We start from the raw sequence: 19,419 nt of genomic DNA, 5'->3' as shown, positions 1-19,419 counted from the left end.
TATCACTTGGGTTCCACTTTACCTGCAGACAGCCCCAATATACGATCGGAGCTCCCCTTTTATCCTTCCCAGCGCGGCCTGGCTCCACCCTCGGCCCCGCCTACCTCTGGAATTACACCACACCTGTTCCCTCTCTGGCTCTGCTCTTAACCACGCCCCCTTCGGGAACTCTCTAGAGTCTAGACGTTTCTCAGCTCCTCTTTCCGTGTCCCGTCGTTCACCCTTGGCCCACATTCCTCACCCCAGCCCATCACGTGCTTAACCCGCTGATGGGGTGACTCGTCCTCGCATGCCCCCCCCCTGCCGCCAGCCACCCCCACCACACTCCCCCAGTGACCGACTCTGTGGCGATTACCTGCGGCGCTGGCAGAGGCTGTTATCCCCTACTCTGTCGGTAGTACTCATCTGGCTTCCTTCTGCTAGCACCCAGTACCATGCCCCTAGTGGCGCATTGAATGGTACTGCATGGTGTGTGAGGCTCTGTGCCCATTTCTGCAGCACTCGGCGCTACGCGCCATAGTGATCCATTTAACATCACTACACAATGAACAAGGAATAAAAGTCATTCATATGCTTGGATTCCGTACAACTTTGCAGCTTGTGCTTGCCCTTTCAAATAATTAATCAGTTATGTTCCGTGCCACAAAACAAGATGGCACTCACCAAGTGGCATGTGACTGAACAGCTTCATGTTAAACGCCGTAATGCTTGAGTACAATTATGAACCCATCTCTGCTTCGCCTCTTGATTCTTTTAGCACACTTGTGGTAAAAGTCAAGAGCAATGAAAAAAATACCCGTGACATTTATTCAACGCTGTCAATCACAGGTGACGCAATGCAGTGCATTCGAGAGAATAAGTCAGCTCTGAAGCTGTGGATCAGTAGGGACCCACACCATCTTCTAGAGCATCTGAAGAGTCAAACATTCATCTCTAATGCCGTCTTGGCTAAAGCCAAGGGCATGAATGGCGGCGAGAAGTGTGCAGAGCTACTTCTAAATTACTTCATCAATAGAGGCAATGATGATTGCCTCCAGCTGCTGATTTCTCTGCAAGCCGTGCAAGATGAGTATCCTGAAGTCAAACAGTGGCTGGGCTCTCTTGGTAAGTTATTATTTTATTTAAAATGCCTTACACCTCTTTCATGTAAACAACGGGAAAGATGATAATTTGGAGGACAAGCAGACAATCGTAACTCTGCCACAGCAGCCCTGTAATCTTAACACGTAGGTTTTTGCAACATCATGATTCATAATTCATTTTTGGGTTGGGCCACGGAATAATAGCACCAAATCTGTGTCGTTAGATCTGTGTACTAGCGATTAATATGCCAATTATTATTGATTCATCTCACTGATAAGTTGTAGAGCAATCCTCAAGACCAAACTCATCAATTCGATTTAACATTATTAAAAACAGCAAACATCATCAAGACAATGTTCGGGAAGTCATACACGCAATGTCACCTTATCCAGCTCGGTATCATGACCATTGAGGTTTTTGGGTTAGATCATCTAGATATAAATGTGCCGTTAAACCTGCCACCACCCGATGCAGCCAATTTAGTAAGGTTTGTCACATTTACAAAACATGCCAATTCGTTACAACTTCAGCACACCGGTGTGTTGGAGAGTAAACCCACATTATACTTATGCAGTACAACTACTCATGAAGTTTGTGGATGTTTGGTCATTCATAGATCCTATAAAGTTTTGATTCTTTGGTTTAATCATGGATGAATGACACAAAGTTGACTTTAAGAACGTGGTAGTTTTATCCAAACAATTTTTTTTACTTGCAAAAAATATCTAATGCACACGTTGAGATTGATAAAATGTACATAATACATATTTGAGCTGATAAGTTGTGTGGCTTGGCATATATACATGTGAAAATCCCGTGTAATATTCAACAAATCTATTATACCAATTGTAACACTTAGTTTAAAGCTTTAGTGACCATATAATGCTATCCTTCTGCAGGCTAAATCTTGGCTTAAAGCTTTCGTGACGGCAGGAATTCATATTATTTTGGTATTTTGGTCAAGTCACGTAGATATGGTCAAAGAAAATAATAAAAATCACAAAAAACTACGACGTTTCGATCACAACACAAGCGATTGTCATCAGGAGGAAAAAAAAGATGACGATCGCTTGTGTTGTGATCGCAACGTTGTAGTATCTTGTATTTTTGTTGTTAACTTCTTTGAACCTACTGTATCTACGTGACTTTACCGAGAGACCCAAATAATATACTTCTGCAGGCTAGCATATTCTTGAGTATCTTTTAACCTGTTGAGACAGTGCTTAGCTACACTTCTATTTTAGTTATGTTTAACTTCGGTTTAGCACTGTCTAGAAGTGAGATTTCCTTGGTCGTTGAGAATGCTCTGCTCTCCAGAAAAAAAAACTCCATGTCCTTTTTGTGAAAGATGGGCAACATCATGAGTGACCTTTCTGTTACCTGTGAATAACCCAACTAATAATTGGTAATGCATATTCTCAGGTTAACATGATCCATTGTAATTTATATTACTACATTAAACCCCCTATAGTCTTGGCACCTGATATGCTCACAATGATGGCTTCACATTTACTCTCTTTACGACTGAAACAGGAAGACTTCTTCACAATTTTTGATGATCACCTGACAAAGCTGGTTGTAATCACCAGCGAAACGTCATATTCAAATTGTAAATATTGTGGGTTTAAGGTCCAACACAGCAGTGTGCTGAATTAGTAACTAATTGGCATATTTTGTGAACTTAACAAACCTTGCTAATTGGCTGTGTCAGGTGTCGGGTTTAACGAAACATTTATATCAATCTAACCCAAAATTATTTTTATGGACAGCTATGTTTGTTGACTATGAGCTGAGATTTTTGGTGGCCATCGAAAATTTTCCTACCTTTGACAACATGTTAGAGGTTCCCAAATCCATATTTTTCAACAGGCTTTGTTCTTTAAAAAAACCCCTTTACACATTTGCTCAGATAAACCGGTTAGACCTATTATATGAGGTTATATTTATTACTTGTCCTTTACTAAGAGATCATGGAATTGCGGTAGAAAAGAAGATGGTTATATGATGCTTGCAATAACGTGAGATTAATATTTGTTTAGGAAGATACAAGGAATATCATATTCGGAAGAACTGTTCAGCAGTGGCAGGTGTAGAGATAAGCCAGAAGGCTACTACAGGGAATGATGAACGTAGATCATTGCTGAGGAGTCGAGTGGAAACGGCAAGGGAACGGGAGAAAATCAATTTGTGGTGGAGACACTAAAAATGCTTTTTAACACCGGGACACTGATTAGCGTCCATCAGCACAATGTGGGGAACGACTTTGCTGCTTTCTTGGTCTGCAGTTTCACAGCACTCTGCTACACTTCTATTTTAGTTGTTTTCTACTGATTACTTCTGATTGGACACTAACGTTCAATACTACTTTTCATTCGGCAACACTGCAGCCACTTATTTGTGACATTTTCAAAACAGTATTAAAATGTTCGTAGTATAAATGACCACTTTGAATTGAATATGGGTTCCAATAATTGAATGTTTTGCTCTGCTACCAGAAGGAAATTATCAACCATATGAAGTATTAAGTGAATCGTTTGTAACTTAATTTTACGGCATTTATTTCACAGGCACTACTTATAGAAAGAATAATGATAAAGGCGAAGAACTTGCTGCTCTTGTGTTCATTGAAGTTCAGGTACAATGAACGCAGCATGTTTACACATTGACTCCAACATTCATTATTCATTGTGTAGGCTTACTCACAAGGACAGCTGTGGGCTTCATCCCTCATTAATCAGATCCCGTGTTCTCCACTACAGGGGAGCCAGAAGAGTGAAACAATGAAACTCATCCGAGAGAACCAAGATAATCTCAAGGCCTGGATCGGAGTAGATCCCTCACACCTCCTGGAGCATCTCAAGGACTATGAGTGGATTCCTCACCACGTTTACAACGCAGCCAGGAAGAGGCATGGAGAGGAGTGTGTGGAGCACATACTGAACCACTTCTTAAAAAAAGGAGACACAGGCTGTAAGGAACTGTGGGAAGCACTCTTCTTTGTGAGGAAGCACTATTTGCAGCTGTGGAGGTGGCTTCACAACCGAGGTATGACCCACGTTCATTATAACAAGAGTTGCGTACTGGCAGTGAATTGATTTTGTATGGCTTTTGTTACAATTGTAGTGAATCTTTTCAGAGACGCGATTTATGATGCAACAACGTTAATTCTACACTTCGTGCAACACCGTTACACACGAGACTAAATACACCTATCTCTCTTGTTACACATAGGACCACAATACACCTATTTCTCTCGCATACAGGATAACTATAATCGGGTCAGAGCAACCAACGTGCTGCCTGACCCACGATGTCGAAGACAAAGACGTAGATATATCACTTGGGTTCCACTTTACCTGCAGACAGCCCCAATATACGATCGGAGCTCCCCTTTTATCCTTCCCAGCGCGGCCTGGCTCCACCCTTGGCCCCGCCTACCTCTGGAATTACACCACACCTGTTCCCTCTCTGGCTCTGCTCTTAACCACGCCCCCTTCGGGAACTCTCTAGAGTCTAGACGTTTCTCAGCTCCTCTTTCCGTGTCCCGTCGTTCACCCTTGGCCCACATTCCTCACCCCAGCCCATCACGTGCTTAACCCGCTGATGGGGTGACTCGTCCTCGCATGCCCCCCCCCTGCCGCCAGCCACCCCCACCACACTCCCCCAGTGACCGACTCTGTGGCGATTACCTGCGGCGCTGGCAGAGGCTGTTATCCCCTACTCTGTCGGTAGTACTCATCTGGCTTCCTTCTGCTAGCACCCAGTACCATGCCCCTAGTGGCGCATTGAATGGTACTGCATGGTGTGTGAGGCTCTGTGCCCATTTCTGCAGCACTCGGCGCTACGCGCCATAGTGATCCATTTAACATCACTACACAATGAACAAGGAATAAAAGTCATTCATATGCTTGGATTCCGTACAACTTTGCAGCTTGTGCTTGCCCTTTCAAATAATTAATCAGTTATGTTCCGTGCCACAAAACAAGATGGCACTCACCAAGTGGCATGTGACTGAACAGCTTCATGTTAAACGCCGTAATGCTTGAGTACAATTATGAACCCATCTCTGCTTCGCCTCTTGATTCTTTTAGCACACTTGTGGTAAAAGTCAAGAGCAATGAAAAAAATACCCGTGACATTTATTCAACGCTGTCAATCACAGGTGACGCAATGCAGTGCATTCGAGAGAATAAGTCAGCTCTGAAGCTGTGGATCAGTAGGGACCCACACCATCTTCTAGAGCATCTGAAGAGTCAAACATTCATCTCTAATGCCGTCTTGGCTAAAGCCAAGGGCATGAATGGCGGCGAGAAGTGTGCAGAGCTACTTCTAAATTACTTCATCAATAGAGGCAATGATGATTGCCTCCAGCTGCTGATTTCTCTGCAAGCCGTGCAAGATGAGTATCCTGAAGTCAAACAGTGGCTGGGCTCTCTTGGTAAGTTATTATTTTATTTAAAATGCCTTACACCTCTTTCATGTAAACAACGGGAAAGATGATAATTTGGAGGACAAGCAGACAATCGTAACTCTGCCACAGCAGCCCTGTAATCTTAACACGTAGGTTTTTGCAACATCATGATTCATAATTCATTTTTGGGTTGGGCCACGGAATAATAGCACCAAATCTGTGTCGTTAGATCTGTGTACTAGCGATTAATATGCCAATTATTATTGATTCATCTCACTGATAAGTTGTAGAGCAATCCTCAAGACCAAACTCATCAATTCGATTTAACATTATTAAAAACAGCAAACATCATCAAGACAATGTTCGGGAAGTCATACACGCAATGTCACCTTATCCAGCTCGGTATCATGACCATTGAGGTTTTTGGGTTAGATCATCTAGATATAAATGTGCCGTTAAACCTGCCACCACCCGATGCAGCCAATTTAGTAAGGTTTGTCACATTTACAAAACATGCCAATTCGTTACAACTTCAGCACACCGGTGTGTTGGAGAGTAAACCCACATTATACTTATGCAGTACAACTACTCATGAAGTTTGTGGATGTTTGGTCATTCATAGATCCTATAAAGTTTTGATTCTTTGGTTTAATCATGGATGAATGACACAAAGTTGACTTTAAGAACGTGGTAGTTTTATCCAAACAATTTTTTTTACTTGCAAAAAATATCTAATGCACACGTTGAGATTGATAAAATGTACATAATACATATTTGAGCTGATAAGTTGTGTGGCTTGGCATATATACATGTGAAAATCCCGTGTAATATTCAACAAATCTATTATACCAATTGTAACACTTAGTTTAAAGCTTTAGTGACCATATAATGCTATCCTTCTGCAGGCTAAATCTTGGCTTAAAGCTTTCGTGACGGCAGGAATTCATATTATTTTGGTATTTTGGTCAAGTCACGTAGATATGGTCAAAGAAAATAATAAAAATCACAAAAAACTACGACGTTTCGATCACAACACAAGCGATTGTCATCAGGAGGAAAAAAAAGATGACGATCGCTTGTGTTGTGATCGCAACGTTGTAGTATCTTGTATTTTTGTTGTTAACTTCTTTGAACCTACTGTATCTACGTGACTTTACCGAGAGACCCAAATAATATACTTCTGCAGGCTAGCATATTCTTGAGTATCTTTTAACCTGTTGAGACAGTGCTTAGCTACACTTCTATTTTAGTTATGTTTAACTTCGGTTTAGCACTGTCTAGAAGTGAGATTTCCTTGGTCGTTGAGAATGCTCTGCTCTCCAGAAAAAAAAACTCCATGTCCTTGTTGTGGAAGATGGGCAACATCATGAGTGACCTTTCTGGAAGTGATGGCTACAGAGATCGGTTTCATGAGTGTGGGACATTTTTGTAGTCTTAACTCTACCTTCATACAGATGATGATCACGAGAGACAATGTTGTCCACAACAGGGCACTGGGAGCCTTGGTAATGTGGCTTACTAGAGGCAGATGAGATTCAGATGCCAATGGAACGTGCACACAATGGAAAAGGAGCAATTACCACGTGATGCCATGTCCCAGCAACCACACCATGATAGTGATGACAAACATTACTTCCAGTTTGAAAATAAGATTATGTTGCAATTTGATCACAAATGTACGAGTGATTCTAGAAAGGTATTGAAAAGATAGCATAAGCAATGCATTAGTTGGCAAGAGAACATGATCTGTAAGCGGTTTAGATATCGTTAGATAAACACGTTTGCGCTGAGTGGGACGTGTGTACACAATGGGTCATGGCCAATCGTTCAGAAAGGCATTGGCGTGGTCTCCAGAAGTGTAACAACAAAGGGAAGACCGACGTGTAGATAGTGAGATAAAGTTTAAGCAGATCTTGAGGTCGCTTATCAACTGTGTAGCAACTGCATGATTTGGCAGAGGGTTGAATGTACTGGGGATGCGTGGTAGCATCAAGAGACATCTTGATCTTTATTGCAATTGTTCAAACTAAATTCCTGTTCATGTCTGTAGAACATTTTATAAAGTTTGTAATGTAAATATCCTCCATCACTCTCATCTCAGTGTCTCACATTCTGTGTTTATCATCATTATTATTCAGTTCTAATAAGGTAATTTGCTGCTATGAAGTGAGAAAATATTTAACCATACCAACTGTCCACTTTAATCAATGGTAACCTAGTAGTATTATATTTATTCACAGGTAGTACCAAAACAAAGAGCAATGGAATCAGTGTGCCACGTGTTGATGTGCTTTCAAATGGAATTCAGGTAAACTAGATGCAGTTTGCATGCACATTGAACACTCTTCATTTGTTTAGTATATATGCTTAGGATGAAGCGTGCTTTGGAATCCATTGCATATATAAATAACAAACTTAACTCCCATGTTCTCTAATTCACGACCACAATCAGAGTGACACATTGAAACTCATCCAAGAAAACAAGGGGAATTTCAGGGAATGGATTGGAGTGGATACATCGCACTTCCTGAAATTTTTTGACGAATCACATTCTATTCCACACGAAGTTTGCCAAGCAGCCAAGAACAAGCATGGAGAGGAGTGTGTGGATGTTATACTAGATCACTTCTTTAACCAAGAAGAGACGGCGTTGTGGGAACTGTGGAAAGGTCTCTACTATGTGAGGAGGAACTACGAGCCACTAAAGAGCTGGTTTCAGAAGCACGGTATGATCCACACTAATAATACATCGTGCATATGCACGGATACTGTACAACTGTACAATTTTCCAATGTTTATTTTCAAAATGGTTGAATACTGTAGTAAAAAAATGTTGCCTGCTCCTTTATTCTTTTGGCACATTTTGGAATAACAGGATAGTTAAACGAAAAGACAATGCATATGAAAAGATAAATGTAAAATGCATCCAAAGTTCTGTTTGTCACAGGTGAGTCCGTGCGGTCCATTAAAGAGAAGAAGTTGGATCTGAAGTTGTGGATCGCTAAAGACCCCCGACATCTCCTGCTGCAGCTGACGAGTCGAGTACAAATTCCCAATAAGATCTTCACTCAAGCCAAGGGCATGAATAATGGTGAGAAGTCTGCAGAGGCACTGCTCAACTACTTCATATCCAGAGGCAATGACGACTGCCTCCAGCTGCTGTTTGCTCTGCAAGCCGTGCAGGACAAGTATCCTGAAGTCACGCAGTGGCTGGGCTCTCTTGGTGAGAAATTACTACATTTTAAACGCCTTCCTGCTTTTTTATGTAAATAACGGCCAATTGAACACTGGGTGACCAAGTGGCCAGCACACTCACGAAGGAGTCGGTTGTCAACGAGTCGACAGTTTTAACCCTGCTTAATAGCCCTGTAATCGATTTCTATGAGGCATCCTCACCTATATTCTATCCACTGCTGAATGAATGCATCCCCAAGCCACTGTTAATCCACATAGTCATGTGATACATTCCATATAGCTCCAGAACCTTAGCCAATTCAACGCCTCCAACTCAACGCTGTGCACACCCTTTGGTGCATTCCCTCCTCTGTCTGCCACTCCATCGCTAGTCTCCACCACCAGGCTCCCAATCCTCCTAGTGACCTGTCTCAACAAAGCCTAATTAATTTTCTCAGCAGTCTAAAACATTGCATCTTCTTCCAAAATTGTATGCGTGTATGTTTAACTTCTTTCGGACCATACGCATACATGTATGTTGAACGTCTTTCAGACCATACACAGCTTTTGTTATTTTCAGTTTATTTTTTTAATTTTACATTTATTATTTTTATTTTCTATCTCCGTGACTTTACCGAAAGAACCAAGAATATGCATACATGTGTTCCACTTTCTGTCTATGTCCATGTGTCAGATCCATGTCATGTCAGGTAATGTACAATTAATTAAATTGTTATTCTTCAGGAAAATGGGTGCTACTTTTCAGGATTGAGTTCCGTTCTCCAAAAGCACTCCAACCTCAACTTGTCCATCTCTAAGGCTGAAACAGCATTAACTTTGTCTTTTTTTACTGCAGTGTTTTTTAAAAGGCTTTGCAAGAAGACGAGCTTGTTTCTGAACACGTATACCAACTATTCGCTGCAAGAAAAAATTCGATCTTATAAACGGGAGCTGATCCAGGCACTGCACTCCAACGTGATACCCCTGCTGTCTCAACTACAGAGCCGAAATATATTCACTTACTTGAATGTGCAGGTATGTCCATGGTCTGGTGTAGTAATTAAAGGGGGATCAGGATCAAATTGAAAATGTTAAAATACAAGGTGAGAGAGTAGAATGGTGTGCAGTCTGCCCTTAACATGAAGATACGACGGCCCTCATTAACATGTTCCATGTAGGTGATCCAAGTATTCTATGAACATGTCTAACGTGTGTCCTCGGAAGTGTTTCATTATAAAAAATAACATCACATTCCTATCTGCAGAATAAAAAAAAATTCACACGGCACATGATGGGTAACATTCTGAGATAACCTCACGCATGATGACGTCATTGGATCGCAAATGGGGAGGTGCCTTGTCAGCGAGGCCAGATGCAAAGTGAAGCCTTTTGGCACTAGCTGCCTCCAACTCTATGGTGACTCTTTAATCAATTTGGCCAACATCCTTCAAGACGAGTCCCTAATAGCAGCGAAACTTTATAATAAACTCTTGCTCACATTGATTTGTGCCCCCAGTTGGATAATTTTAACATCATCAACGGATTGTGTTGTCATCGATGCACAAGCATCAAACGAAGTCAAACCTTTGCCATTAGCACTGCCATTTAACTGAAACACACACAGAGTAGCCTGGCAGTGGATCTGAAAATTTACTAATGCCTGGAACATCGCCCTGTTCTAAGCAACACGCTTTGTGCCTGTGTCGGTGTAGGAAGCGAAAGAAAGGGAGCAGTGGCAAGGCAGCGAGAAGGCGACTGAATACGTGCTGGAGCTGGTTTGCGTGAAAATACATGTCAAACAATTCTGGATGGTGCTGTGGAATCTCCGTGAAACCTACCCACAATTGAAGGACATTTTTGAGCAATTCTAACTGGGGTGCAGGAAAAATGTGGTGCAGTAGTTAGAGCACATCGTTACTCATGGAATTTTGAACCCAATGTTGTTTAAATCTTTTTTCCCTCACACTACCTGTCTGTGGAATACCCCACCATCTTCTATTTACTCAAGTTCTTGTACAAACCGTTACCAATATGTAGTGACATCGGGGATGTCACTGTATGGTGCTGGCCCAGAAGGGCCGTCCTATGCGATGTTCCTACATCATGGACCGTGTGGGTGGCTGTGTGAGGCCGGTTCTAGCAGAGCATGGCATGCGATGCACCGTTATGGCGTACACCCCATAGGTGGGTGTAGTACCAGCCCTAGCGGGGCTTGGTGAGCGCTGGGATAGCGCAGACACCACGCAAAAATCACAAGGTGGAGCGGGAGAATGTCGGGACAGGGTTGCCCTGGGCCACGGCACTCTGGTTGACCGCGTAGACACGTGATCCGGAGTGTCCACAGAGAGGGTCCCAGATGGGGGGGCTTAAGGGTGATCACGTGTTCGGGGAGAGCTCTCGAGGGGGATTAAGAGCGAGCTAGAATGCTCGCAAAGGTAGATGGGCTGAGGGCGGAGCCGGCCCTGACCCGGGAGGATATAAGGTGGGTCCCTCGGAGGGACTGGGGTCGCTGCATTCTACAAGCTGGAAGCTCTACATCCTACAAGGCTTCAACACGTGGTCGGGGGCCCGAGTGAGGGTCCGACCCTTCGTAGCTGTAACTCCTATGTATAGTGTAGTTGCCTGGGTGGTCACCACCCTAGGCTGTATCTGGTAAAGGGGCAGTTACCCCTTTGTGTATACGTGTTACAGATAAATGTGGTGCCTCTATGGAACAAGGTCTGCGACTCAGGTGGACTCACTGCAAATCCATCATGAGACCTGATCTACGTAGTGTGTGGGCGACAGTGCCGAAGGTTGACGCGTCCAGCCTTGCTAGAAGACTGTGCCGTGAGCACAACTTTCTGGATACCTTAAGCTGTTGAAGGAATGCCAGACTCCTCTCCAACATAACTCCAAGGAAGAAAGGCTCTGCATCATACATTAGCAACCGGGCATTCAGATGCAGTTTGAGCTCGTAGTTGTCTTCAACGTTGTGTAGGTGAAACACACTGGAAACTGTCTTGCTTGTGCTTGGCCGACGTGTCAATTTCTTGCAGTACTGTAGTCTGCTACCATGGCCAGGTGACTAATCAAGGTACATTCAAGGCTGCCAAAATCACAGGCTTGGGTTGTGATGCAGATGTAATCCACGTACATAAATCGTCATAACTTTGCAGAGGTAATTGATTATTTTGCATTGGCAAACTGCTGACCTTGTTGGTGGACACTCAGAAGCAGCCATCTTGAGAGGCTCAATGCTGCCCACTTCTGACCTTAGCAGGGCTGGGGACAATATTCTTTGGGTCTTTGGGTGAAGTCACGTAGATAGGTTAAAAAGAAAAATAACTAAAAACTACAACGTTTTGTCATTGCAACACAAGCGACACAAAGAATATGGATTCCTGCAGTCACGAAAGCTTTAAGTCAAGATTTGACTGGGGATAAGTTGAGCAGAAGTAATTTAGTACACTTGTCATGCACACATCTCGGCTATCACAAAGGCACTAAGTTTCACAGATACAGGTTGCAATATTTTCACAGCAGGGGGTGATGTTACTGTGTAATTTTTTGGTATTTTTTGGGTAATTTTTAGACTTGGAATGTGAACAAAACAGCCGGCACACAATGATCTGCTCCTGATTGATACCAGGGGATATTTAATGTCCAGGGAAGCGGACGGCACAGAGTCGTATTTACGGTTTATAAACACTGCAGCTATAATGCTGGCAGGTCGCCCGGCTCAATCTGCAATTCTCTAACAAGGCCATGAACCGCGACTGCTGGGCCACGTCACTGCCTGCTGGCAGTTCATCGCAGCTACATTGGGTAAATGAAGTTGCTGTAAAGATGTTACTGTTGTTGTGCAATTGTTCGTACACTAGACTTGCAATCCAAGGGGCATGGGTTCTATTCCATTCCTAGGTAAAATGGTAGCTTCAATTATCAGCAGTATAAACCAGGTGCACCACAGTCGATCAGCAAGTCGCGTGTAGCGGGATCAATATGGAAGAGTTTGTGAACAATGCACCCAAGTTGGAACTCTGAATATTTCCCTCGTGAGGGTTTTTTGACAATACATTGCAGAGATGCAAATTACCTATTATTGTGGTAGGGCCATTGAAATTCCCTCACTTCTACAGTCGACCCTTCCACATCGCGGGGGTTAGGGGCGCAGGCCCCCCGCGATCTAGAAAAAAACACGTAAAATGTTTTGGTCCCCTTGGTGAGTAGAGCGAGCACCTCCTGCCGGGGGGTTTAAGATATCTCTACATATCCAGCCTTTGCGTGTCGTCTACTGGCTTTTGCGTTCTTTTCGCAAACTTAAACTTTTACAAAATATTCCTTTTAAAAAATGTGGGTATATTTATGGTATTAAAAGATCAAATGCATTAATATTATACAGTACTGTACATATGTTTTATGCATTTATGAGTTACTAAACGTTTTGTGTGTCGTCTGCTAGCCTTCGCGTGTTGTCTGTGGCCTTCGCAAAACTCCCCAAAATTTCCCATAAAATGTTCTTATGCCGACCCCGCGATATATCGAAAACGTCATGGGAAAAGTCGCGATGCAGAAAGGTCGATTGAATTACATTGTCCTCGAATTACATGACACAATGGCTGGCTCGTTTCTAATGACGTCAGGGATCTTTGACGTCCACTCTGAATCAGACGAGGCGTAATATTGCATACACCCGCAGTGATAAACAGGACGGCCTGCCGGATGCAAACCGCCAACCTCAACAAGTGGTGAACGTGCTGCTGCTGGGCCCAGTCACCTGAACAATGATCCCCTGTGACGTCCTTTGATTGATGTTAACGTGGCCATTACGTTATGCCACATGCGACAAGCCAGTGTTCCTAACCCGTGCTTCAATCAGTAGGGAAAGCAAACTCAGACGAATATTTTACACATTTACCTTTTTAGTCTGAGAAACTCGATGTACATTGAAAATATGACGGCAATTTACGCTAACACAAATATTTTAATAAAGCTAGGTATTGAACAATAAAACTGAGACCTTTGCCAGGAGCAAAATATAATAATATGTTTTTACCCTTTTACCTGGCAACAAAACTGATACCTTTTTACAAGGGATTATGCTTGCATTAACCGCAACACTTGCGGTCAAAATGCAAACAAAAAGACAACACTGATAATGTATGCACTGTCCTTGCAATTGATTGGTACACACCCGAGACAGCTTTTCTTAGTACCCAGTCTTACATGGTGTTGGACCAGATGACGCCAAAAGGCACACACCTCAAAGACAATGCACCATCAGTATTGAGAGCTCGGGATAAGCTTGTGTGCAAGTATGTCAACAAAGGATCTGACATAGCTATCTTGGGCCTCACAACAGATGGCACAGTGCATCATGAGGTTCAACAACTTTGAATTGGGTAGACACATCAGCACCAATGAAGCCATATTGAGAATCCTCAACTTCCCCATTCACGAGCGACATCCCACTGTGTTTTGTCTCAGCGTGCACCTTGAGAATGGGAAAAGAGTCTTCTTCATGGACACATGCACATACGCGAGCCCAAGTCCCACAACACACAACTCTCACTGCTTTCTTCCTTCACTGTAGGGATGATGCTTTGATCAGACACTGCTTTATCATGAGGTACCCAAGTGCTATACATGGAATGTTGCGAGAAAAGTAGGTGCACCGCAATATTGGACAAAATGTGTCAAATTACCCACAAAAAAAACAGTGAAGCACTTGGCCGTGTTTACACTTACATCCCAACAATTTTAAATGCTTGTACCTCAGACTGCTTCTACATGAGGCCAAACGGCCTAAGTCATTTGAAGAGCTGCGAACAGGTGATGGCACCATCTGTGATACTTACCAATATGCTTGCCAACTCCGAGGCCTGCTAGAGGATGATGAGCAATGGAACAGCACTTTGGACGAGGCAGCTGCAACTCTGTCACCAGCAATGGTGTGGAACCTATTTGCCATCATGCTGCACACATGTGCCGTGTCTAATCCTCTGCAACTATGGCACGACCACAAGGAGAATCTGGCAGAGGACATTCTACACCAGGCACGTGCGAAATTCAAACCTCCTACATCACTACAATGATGCCATCTTCAATCAGGCTCTTATTATCATTGAAGATAAGTTCAGGATTTAGGTGGATCTAGCCTCTAAACTTTTGCCCTTCCTGAACCAGAACAAAACAAAGATAATAATGTGCCACATAGCCTTTTGCGAGAACCCAACTAAAACAAGCAGCAGCTTACTGAATACATCGTACTGCATGAGCAAAGTCTGCTTCCAAGCCACAGAGAAGGCTTCAACAAAATTACTATTGCTGTTTTCACGGCCAGTGGTGCCATTTTATTTCTGCCAAAACTTTATTTATAAATCTTCTTTTGGCCAAAATCCGGCAGAGCAACATTATCTCCAATACAGTTGCATTATTATACATTGCTGTCACTATTGACAGGATTGAAGAACAGCTCAATCTGTCTTCAAATTGAACTTTAATTTGGATAACGCAGAGGCACCTACCTGCAACATTACCAGGACCACTGGCAAATCCACAGTTTGCTGTAAGTCTGCTCAAAACGGGCAATGACAATGCAGATAGAAGTTTCTCTCTGACCAACATTGGCACAACAGTTGCAACACTTCAGTAACTTGATAAGTTGTCTTTGGTGATGTTTCGCCACTTACATGACCACAATTGGCTATGCAAAAGAGGCATCCTCGCACCAAAAAATGGCGCTGTGAATATCACTAACAACGACCTCCTTTCTGAATTACCAGGTATTTCTCATACATACAGGTCAATTGACACTGTACTGGACACTAATGAGGCAGCCAATTACCCTACAGAATTTCTCAACTCTCTGCAACCACCTGGTGTGCCTCCACACAAACCCAACCTCAATATTGGCACACCCATCATGCTTCTTAGGAATCTAGACCCACCAACACTTTGCAATGGTACGCGATTATCTGTGAAGAAAATTATGCCCCGTGTAATTGAATCGACCATCATGACTGACCATGCAGCAGGATTAATTCCACGCATTCCAGCCATTACCTCTGACCTGCTCTTTCAATTTAAACTCCTTCAATTCCCTGTCCAGCTCAGTTTTGCATTTAGCATCAACAAGGCACAGGGTCAATCACTCAAAGTTGTTAGCTTAAGCCTGCTAAGCCCATGTTTCTCTCATTCCAACTCTATGTTGGTCGCTCCAGAGTTGGCAATGTGAAAAAAATTCATATTGGCACTAGATGACAATACATCCAATATTGTATATCCTGAAGCTCTCCAATGTTAACACATTTTAAAGCTGTCCTCATATCAAACAAACAAATCATGTGACTGTATCACACAATAAAAACAACCGTAACAAAATACACGTTTACCGACTTCATTTGCAGCATTAAATTATTCTAGGACAACATGCCAAGACATTACTCTTACATTTGATTACTGAGACCCATGCGAAGCCGGATAACTTAGCTCGTTACTTATAATATTGAGAATATTGGCCTCATGCTCAGCTTGGCCTCAAGTTCAGCTTGATAATTCTTGGTACACGTTATTGAAGATCAAGGAGCATCGTGTGTTCAATGAGTGTTGTGAATGGATTCGTTATATTAATGTGCATCACGCCTTTTTCAAGTGCGTACATCCATTTGTTTGCCTTTACCACAGCACACTGGTTCAGATACTCATTCTCATTTGTGAAATATCTCTCATACTCGCCCCTAGGATCCATATATCCTTTATTCTTAACTTTGCCTTCCATGCACTTTGCATTCAACTGTTGTGTCGACGTTGTTTCATCAATTTATTTAAGGACACTCGTGTTGATAAGGGTGCATCTCGACAACAACGGTGATTTGTTATATTCAATCAACCAAAATTATTATAATTGCTGTCATGAACGTTACATAATCATCTGAATGGTATATCTTGAAAGTGTGGTTTATAATACCGTAAGACAGCAAAGATGATCATCAGTTTCCAGGCAGTAGCAGACGGCCTCCCGTGTGTATGTCCACTCATGTGTCTGATTGTACACTGCTGTGTATGTATGTAGCGGCATAGCACTGTCTGCTGGCAGATAAGGAGATCTGAGGCGTACGGCAGTCCTCACGTCAGCAGGCCAGGATATACACAAGACAAGGATCTAGGGGAAAGGTCACAGAAGGGGCCCACCAGGAACCCGCTATTAGGCTACAGAAAGGGGGCGTGGCCGGGACGGAGCCAGGCCACGCTGACAGTATAAGAGGGGTCCCTGTGGGGCACCTCGGGGCTGTTGTTGGAGTGAGATTCCTGTCGTGCTGCTGAAGTCCATCGTCGACATTCTTCTCTTCGTCTTCACCATTCTTCTCGTCGTCGTCTCTGTCTCTACCTTCTCGGGGCGCCGCTCATCAGGCAGCCTACCAACTGCCCTGCCTGAGTAACATCGCCGACAATAGACGGACTAAATATTACGTTTGTTAACCCCGATGGTGCTCGTTAATAAAGAAGTGCTTCCAAGTCTTATCGTCTCCGAGTTATTCACTACATGTACACTCGTGTGTCTATGTACGCAAGTGTGTATGTGTGAAATATTTTTCATGTGTTTTCACGGTAATTGCATTGAGGGTGAAGGGGTAACCGGTCCTTCGCACTCATCTAGAGACCGCGTGGGCGGCTGTGGTTACCATGCAGAACCGCTGAGGAGGTCGGGGGTTGTTTTTATGGTACTTTACTCGTGGAAGGGAAATGCCAAACAACAGGGAGTGGCTCACCAAGAATGAAGGGGGTGTGGGAACGTGGCGGTAAGGTGTGTGGACCTGTAAGCCCCAGGCTACTGTGGGCTCGCATCCCCATCAACCGGAGGCGAGGAATGGTGGTTGCTCATGCCTCCACCGAAGGTAAACATCAGTGGAGGGATGCAGGAAAAGTCGATGAGTCTGATGCCTTCTATGACTTCCTGTATTAGACTCTCACTATGTTCGTATGTAGGCATGTTATATGTATGTATGTGTAGAGAATCCACCGTTCTAAGGCAGAGGGGCCACACTATACTTTATTTATTGTGAGGTGCACGTTGGACGCATCCACCCTACTCCGTTTCCCTATCCGCCACACCTCTTCAAATGATGCCCCCCCCCCCTCTCTCTGGGCGTTCTCTCTTTTTCTCTTCCCGCCGTCTCTCTCCTTTCCATTGTGACGACATCCTCCCACTGTAACCTCGGATCATGTAATTATTTATACCTTCGGATCACGTAAGAAATAGGACTACATCACGCCCCCCCTTCCCCCCTGAAAAAAACGTCATCCTCGACTAAACCACATCCTGTACGAATCCAACGGAATGAAAGAAAAATACACTATTTTTGGTCAATAAACAAGCAATGTCAAACTCAACGAGAGAACTGTTACTTTGTGTTTGTGTAGGGATTAAAAATGTGTGTATACAGAACAGTATTTAAGATAATAGTAAATGAATAACTTGTAAGACAAGACAGTACATACAAAGGGTCAATCGGACCTTAAAATGTGAACAACCGACGAACAACCTCCGGTGTGAAAAAACGACAGTGTCATATTTATACGCGGTCCCGTTGTCTTGCATTCATTGGCTGTCTATCACCATGGAAGCATCGCCCAGGCCCATGCCCGGGCAACCGGGCCATGTAGCTGTGGCAACAGCGGATGCTGCTGCACCTCCCTCGTCATCGGCAGTCCTGGGAAAGGATGGAATCCTTCTTGAGGTTGGGGCGTCATGGCAAGTGACTTCCCCGACCTCGGCAGTGATCATGAAGGGGAGTGAAGAGGTGAAGGTGTAGGTAGTCCGGGAAAAACAACCTCCTACCTCCTCGTTGGTGCCAGACAGCAACGCTGTGGTGGGCAGTCCCGTTGGGGGAGAGCCAATTTAGATTGGCCATTCCCCTCATGGCGTTTGTAACCACCACAGCGGCCAAATAGGGGCTCTGGACGGGTGCGAGGGGCTAGTACCCCTCCACCTTCAATTAATTATTACTAAACCACGATTTAAAACTTAAATTAAGCTTGTGCCGGAGGCCACGGGGGGACAGGCGTCTATGACGTCTCCTGGCCAAATGCCATTTGGCAAAGCCAGAAGACTGAATCCTTACTCTCGGGGCTCGTCCAGAATCAACAAAAAACCACTACGGGTGAGTCAGATGCCTTCTATAACCTCCTGTCACAGGTGCTAGCTAAAGTGGCCCCTCGGGATAAAGTCATCTTGTTGGGTGACTTCAATACCCAAAAGTCGGTCATGATGCTGGCACCTGGTCTGGAGTGATTGGAAGTAATGGGCCAGATCAGCTCAATAACAACGGCAGGAGGCTGCTAGATTTTTGTGCAGTCCATGAACTTGTAATTACCAACACGCTGTTCCGGCATCAGCCCATCCATACAACATCATGGATGCATGCCAAGTCCAAGCAAGCACATCTGCTGGACTACATAGTGACGGAATAGCGGATGCAGGCCCATGTCCTTGACACCAGGACCTACCGTGGAGCTAATCTGCCCACTGACCATCGACTTGTCATCTGTAAGATGTCTGCCATTCTTCTACTCCGGTGGTAGGTGTACACCCAGGACCCCATTCAAACCCATAGTGGCATGGTCTCAGCTAGCTGATGAAAGTTGCAAGCGAGATTTCATCATCGCTTGCGGCTGGGGTTGGCATCTTCCCCGACTCCTGATGTCGAGGGGAAATGGGCGAGGTTTAGGACTGTGGCTCATGCAGCTGCAATGGCTGCTTGTGGTAC

The 19,419-nt window shown here is 43.9% G+C and overlaps 1 protein-coding gene across 2 annotated transcripts in view; it reads left to right on the top strand.

Moving 5' to 3' along the window:
- Positions 1 to 17,171, top strand: part of LOC116938257 (uncharacterized) — a 33,259-nt gene extending 16,088 nt beyond the window's left edge. Inside the window, exons 9-17 of one of the 2 annotated variants that reach the window (XM_076064147.1) lie at positions 829 to 1,104; positions 3,651 to 3,718; positions 3,843 to 4,128; positions 5,246 to 5,521; positions 7,735 to 7,802; positions 7,947 to 8,220; positions 8,442 to 8,717; positions 9,525 to 9,703; positions 10,381 to 17,171. In XM_076064147.1, coding sequence (XP_075920262.1) covers positions 829 to 1,104; positions 3,651 to 3,718; positions 3,843 to 4,128; positions 5,246 to 5,521; positions 7,735 to 7,802; positions 7,947 to 8,220; positions 8,442 to 8,717; positions 9,525 to 9,703; positions 10,381 to 10,539 — 1,862 coding nt within the window. In that variant the 3' untranslated portion in view covers positions 10,540 to 17,171. The remainder of the gene's footprint in view (positions 1 to 828; positions 1,105 to 3,650; positions 3,719 to 3,842; positions 4,129 to 5,245; positions 5,522 to 7,734; positions 7,803 to 7,946; positions 8,221 to 8,441; positions 8,718 to 9,524; positions 9,704 to 10,380) is intronic. The other variant, XM_076064148.1, reaches the window with a different exon arrangement.
- The last annotated feature ends 2,248 nt before the right edge of the window (positions 17,172 to 19,419 follow it).

Source organism: Petromyzon marinus, unplaced genomic scaffold (assembly GCF_048934315.1).
Source record: "Petromyzon marinus isolate PM22_M1 ecotype Great Lakes invasive population unplaced genomic scaffold, UKy_Petmar_22M1.pri1.0 PM_Scaffold_34, whole genome shotgun sequence".
Classification (NCBI taxonomy): domain Eukaryota; kingdom Metazoa; phylum Chordata; class Hyperoartia; order Petromyzontiformes; family Petromyzontidae; genus Petromyzon; species Petromyzon marinus.
Note: the sequence above shows the minus strand (reverse complement) of the source record. Positions and strands in the feature narration are given on the sequence as shown.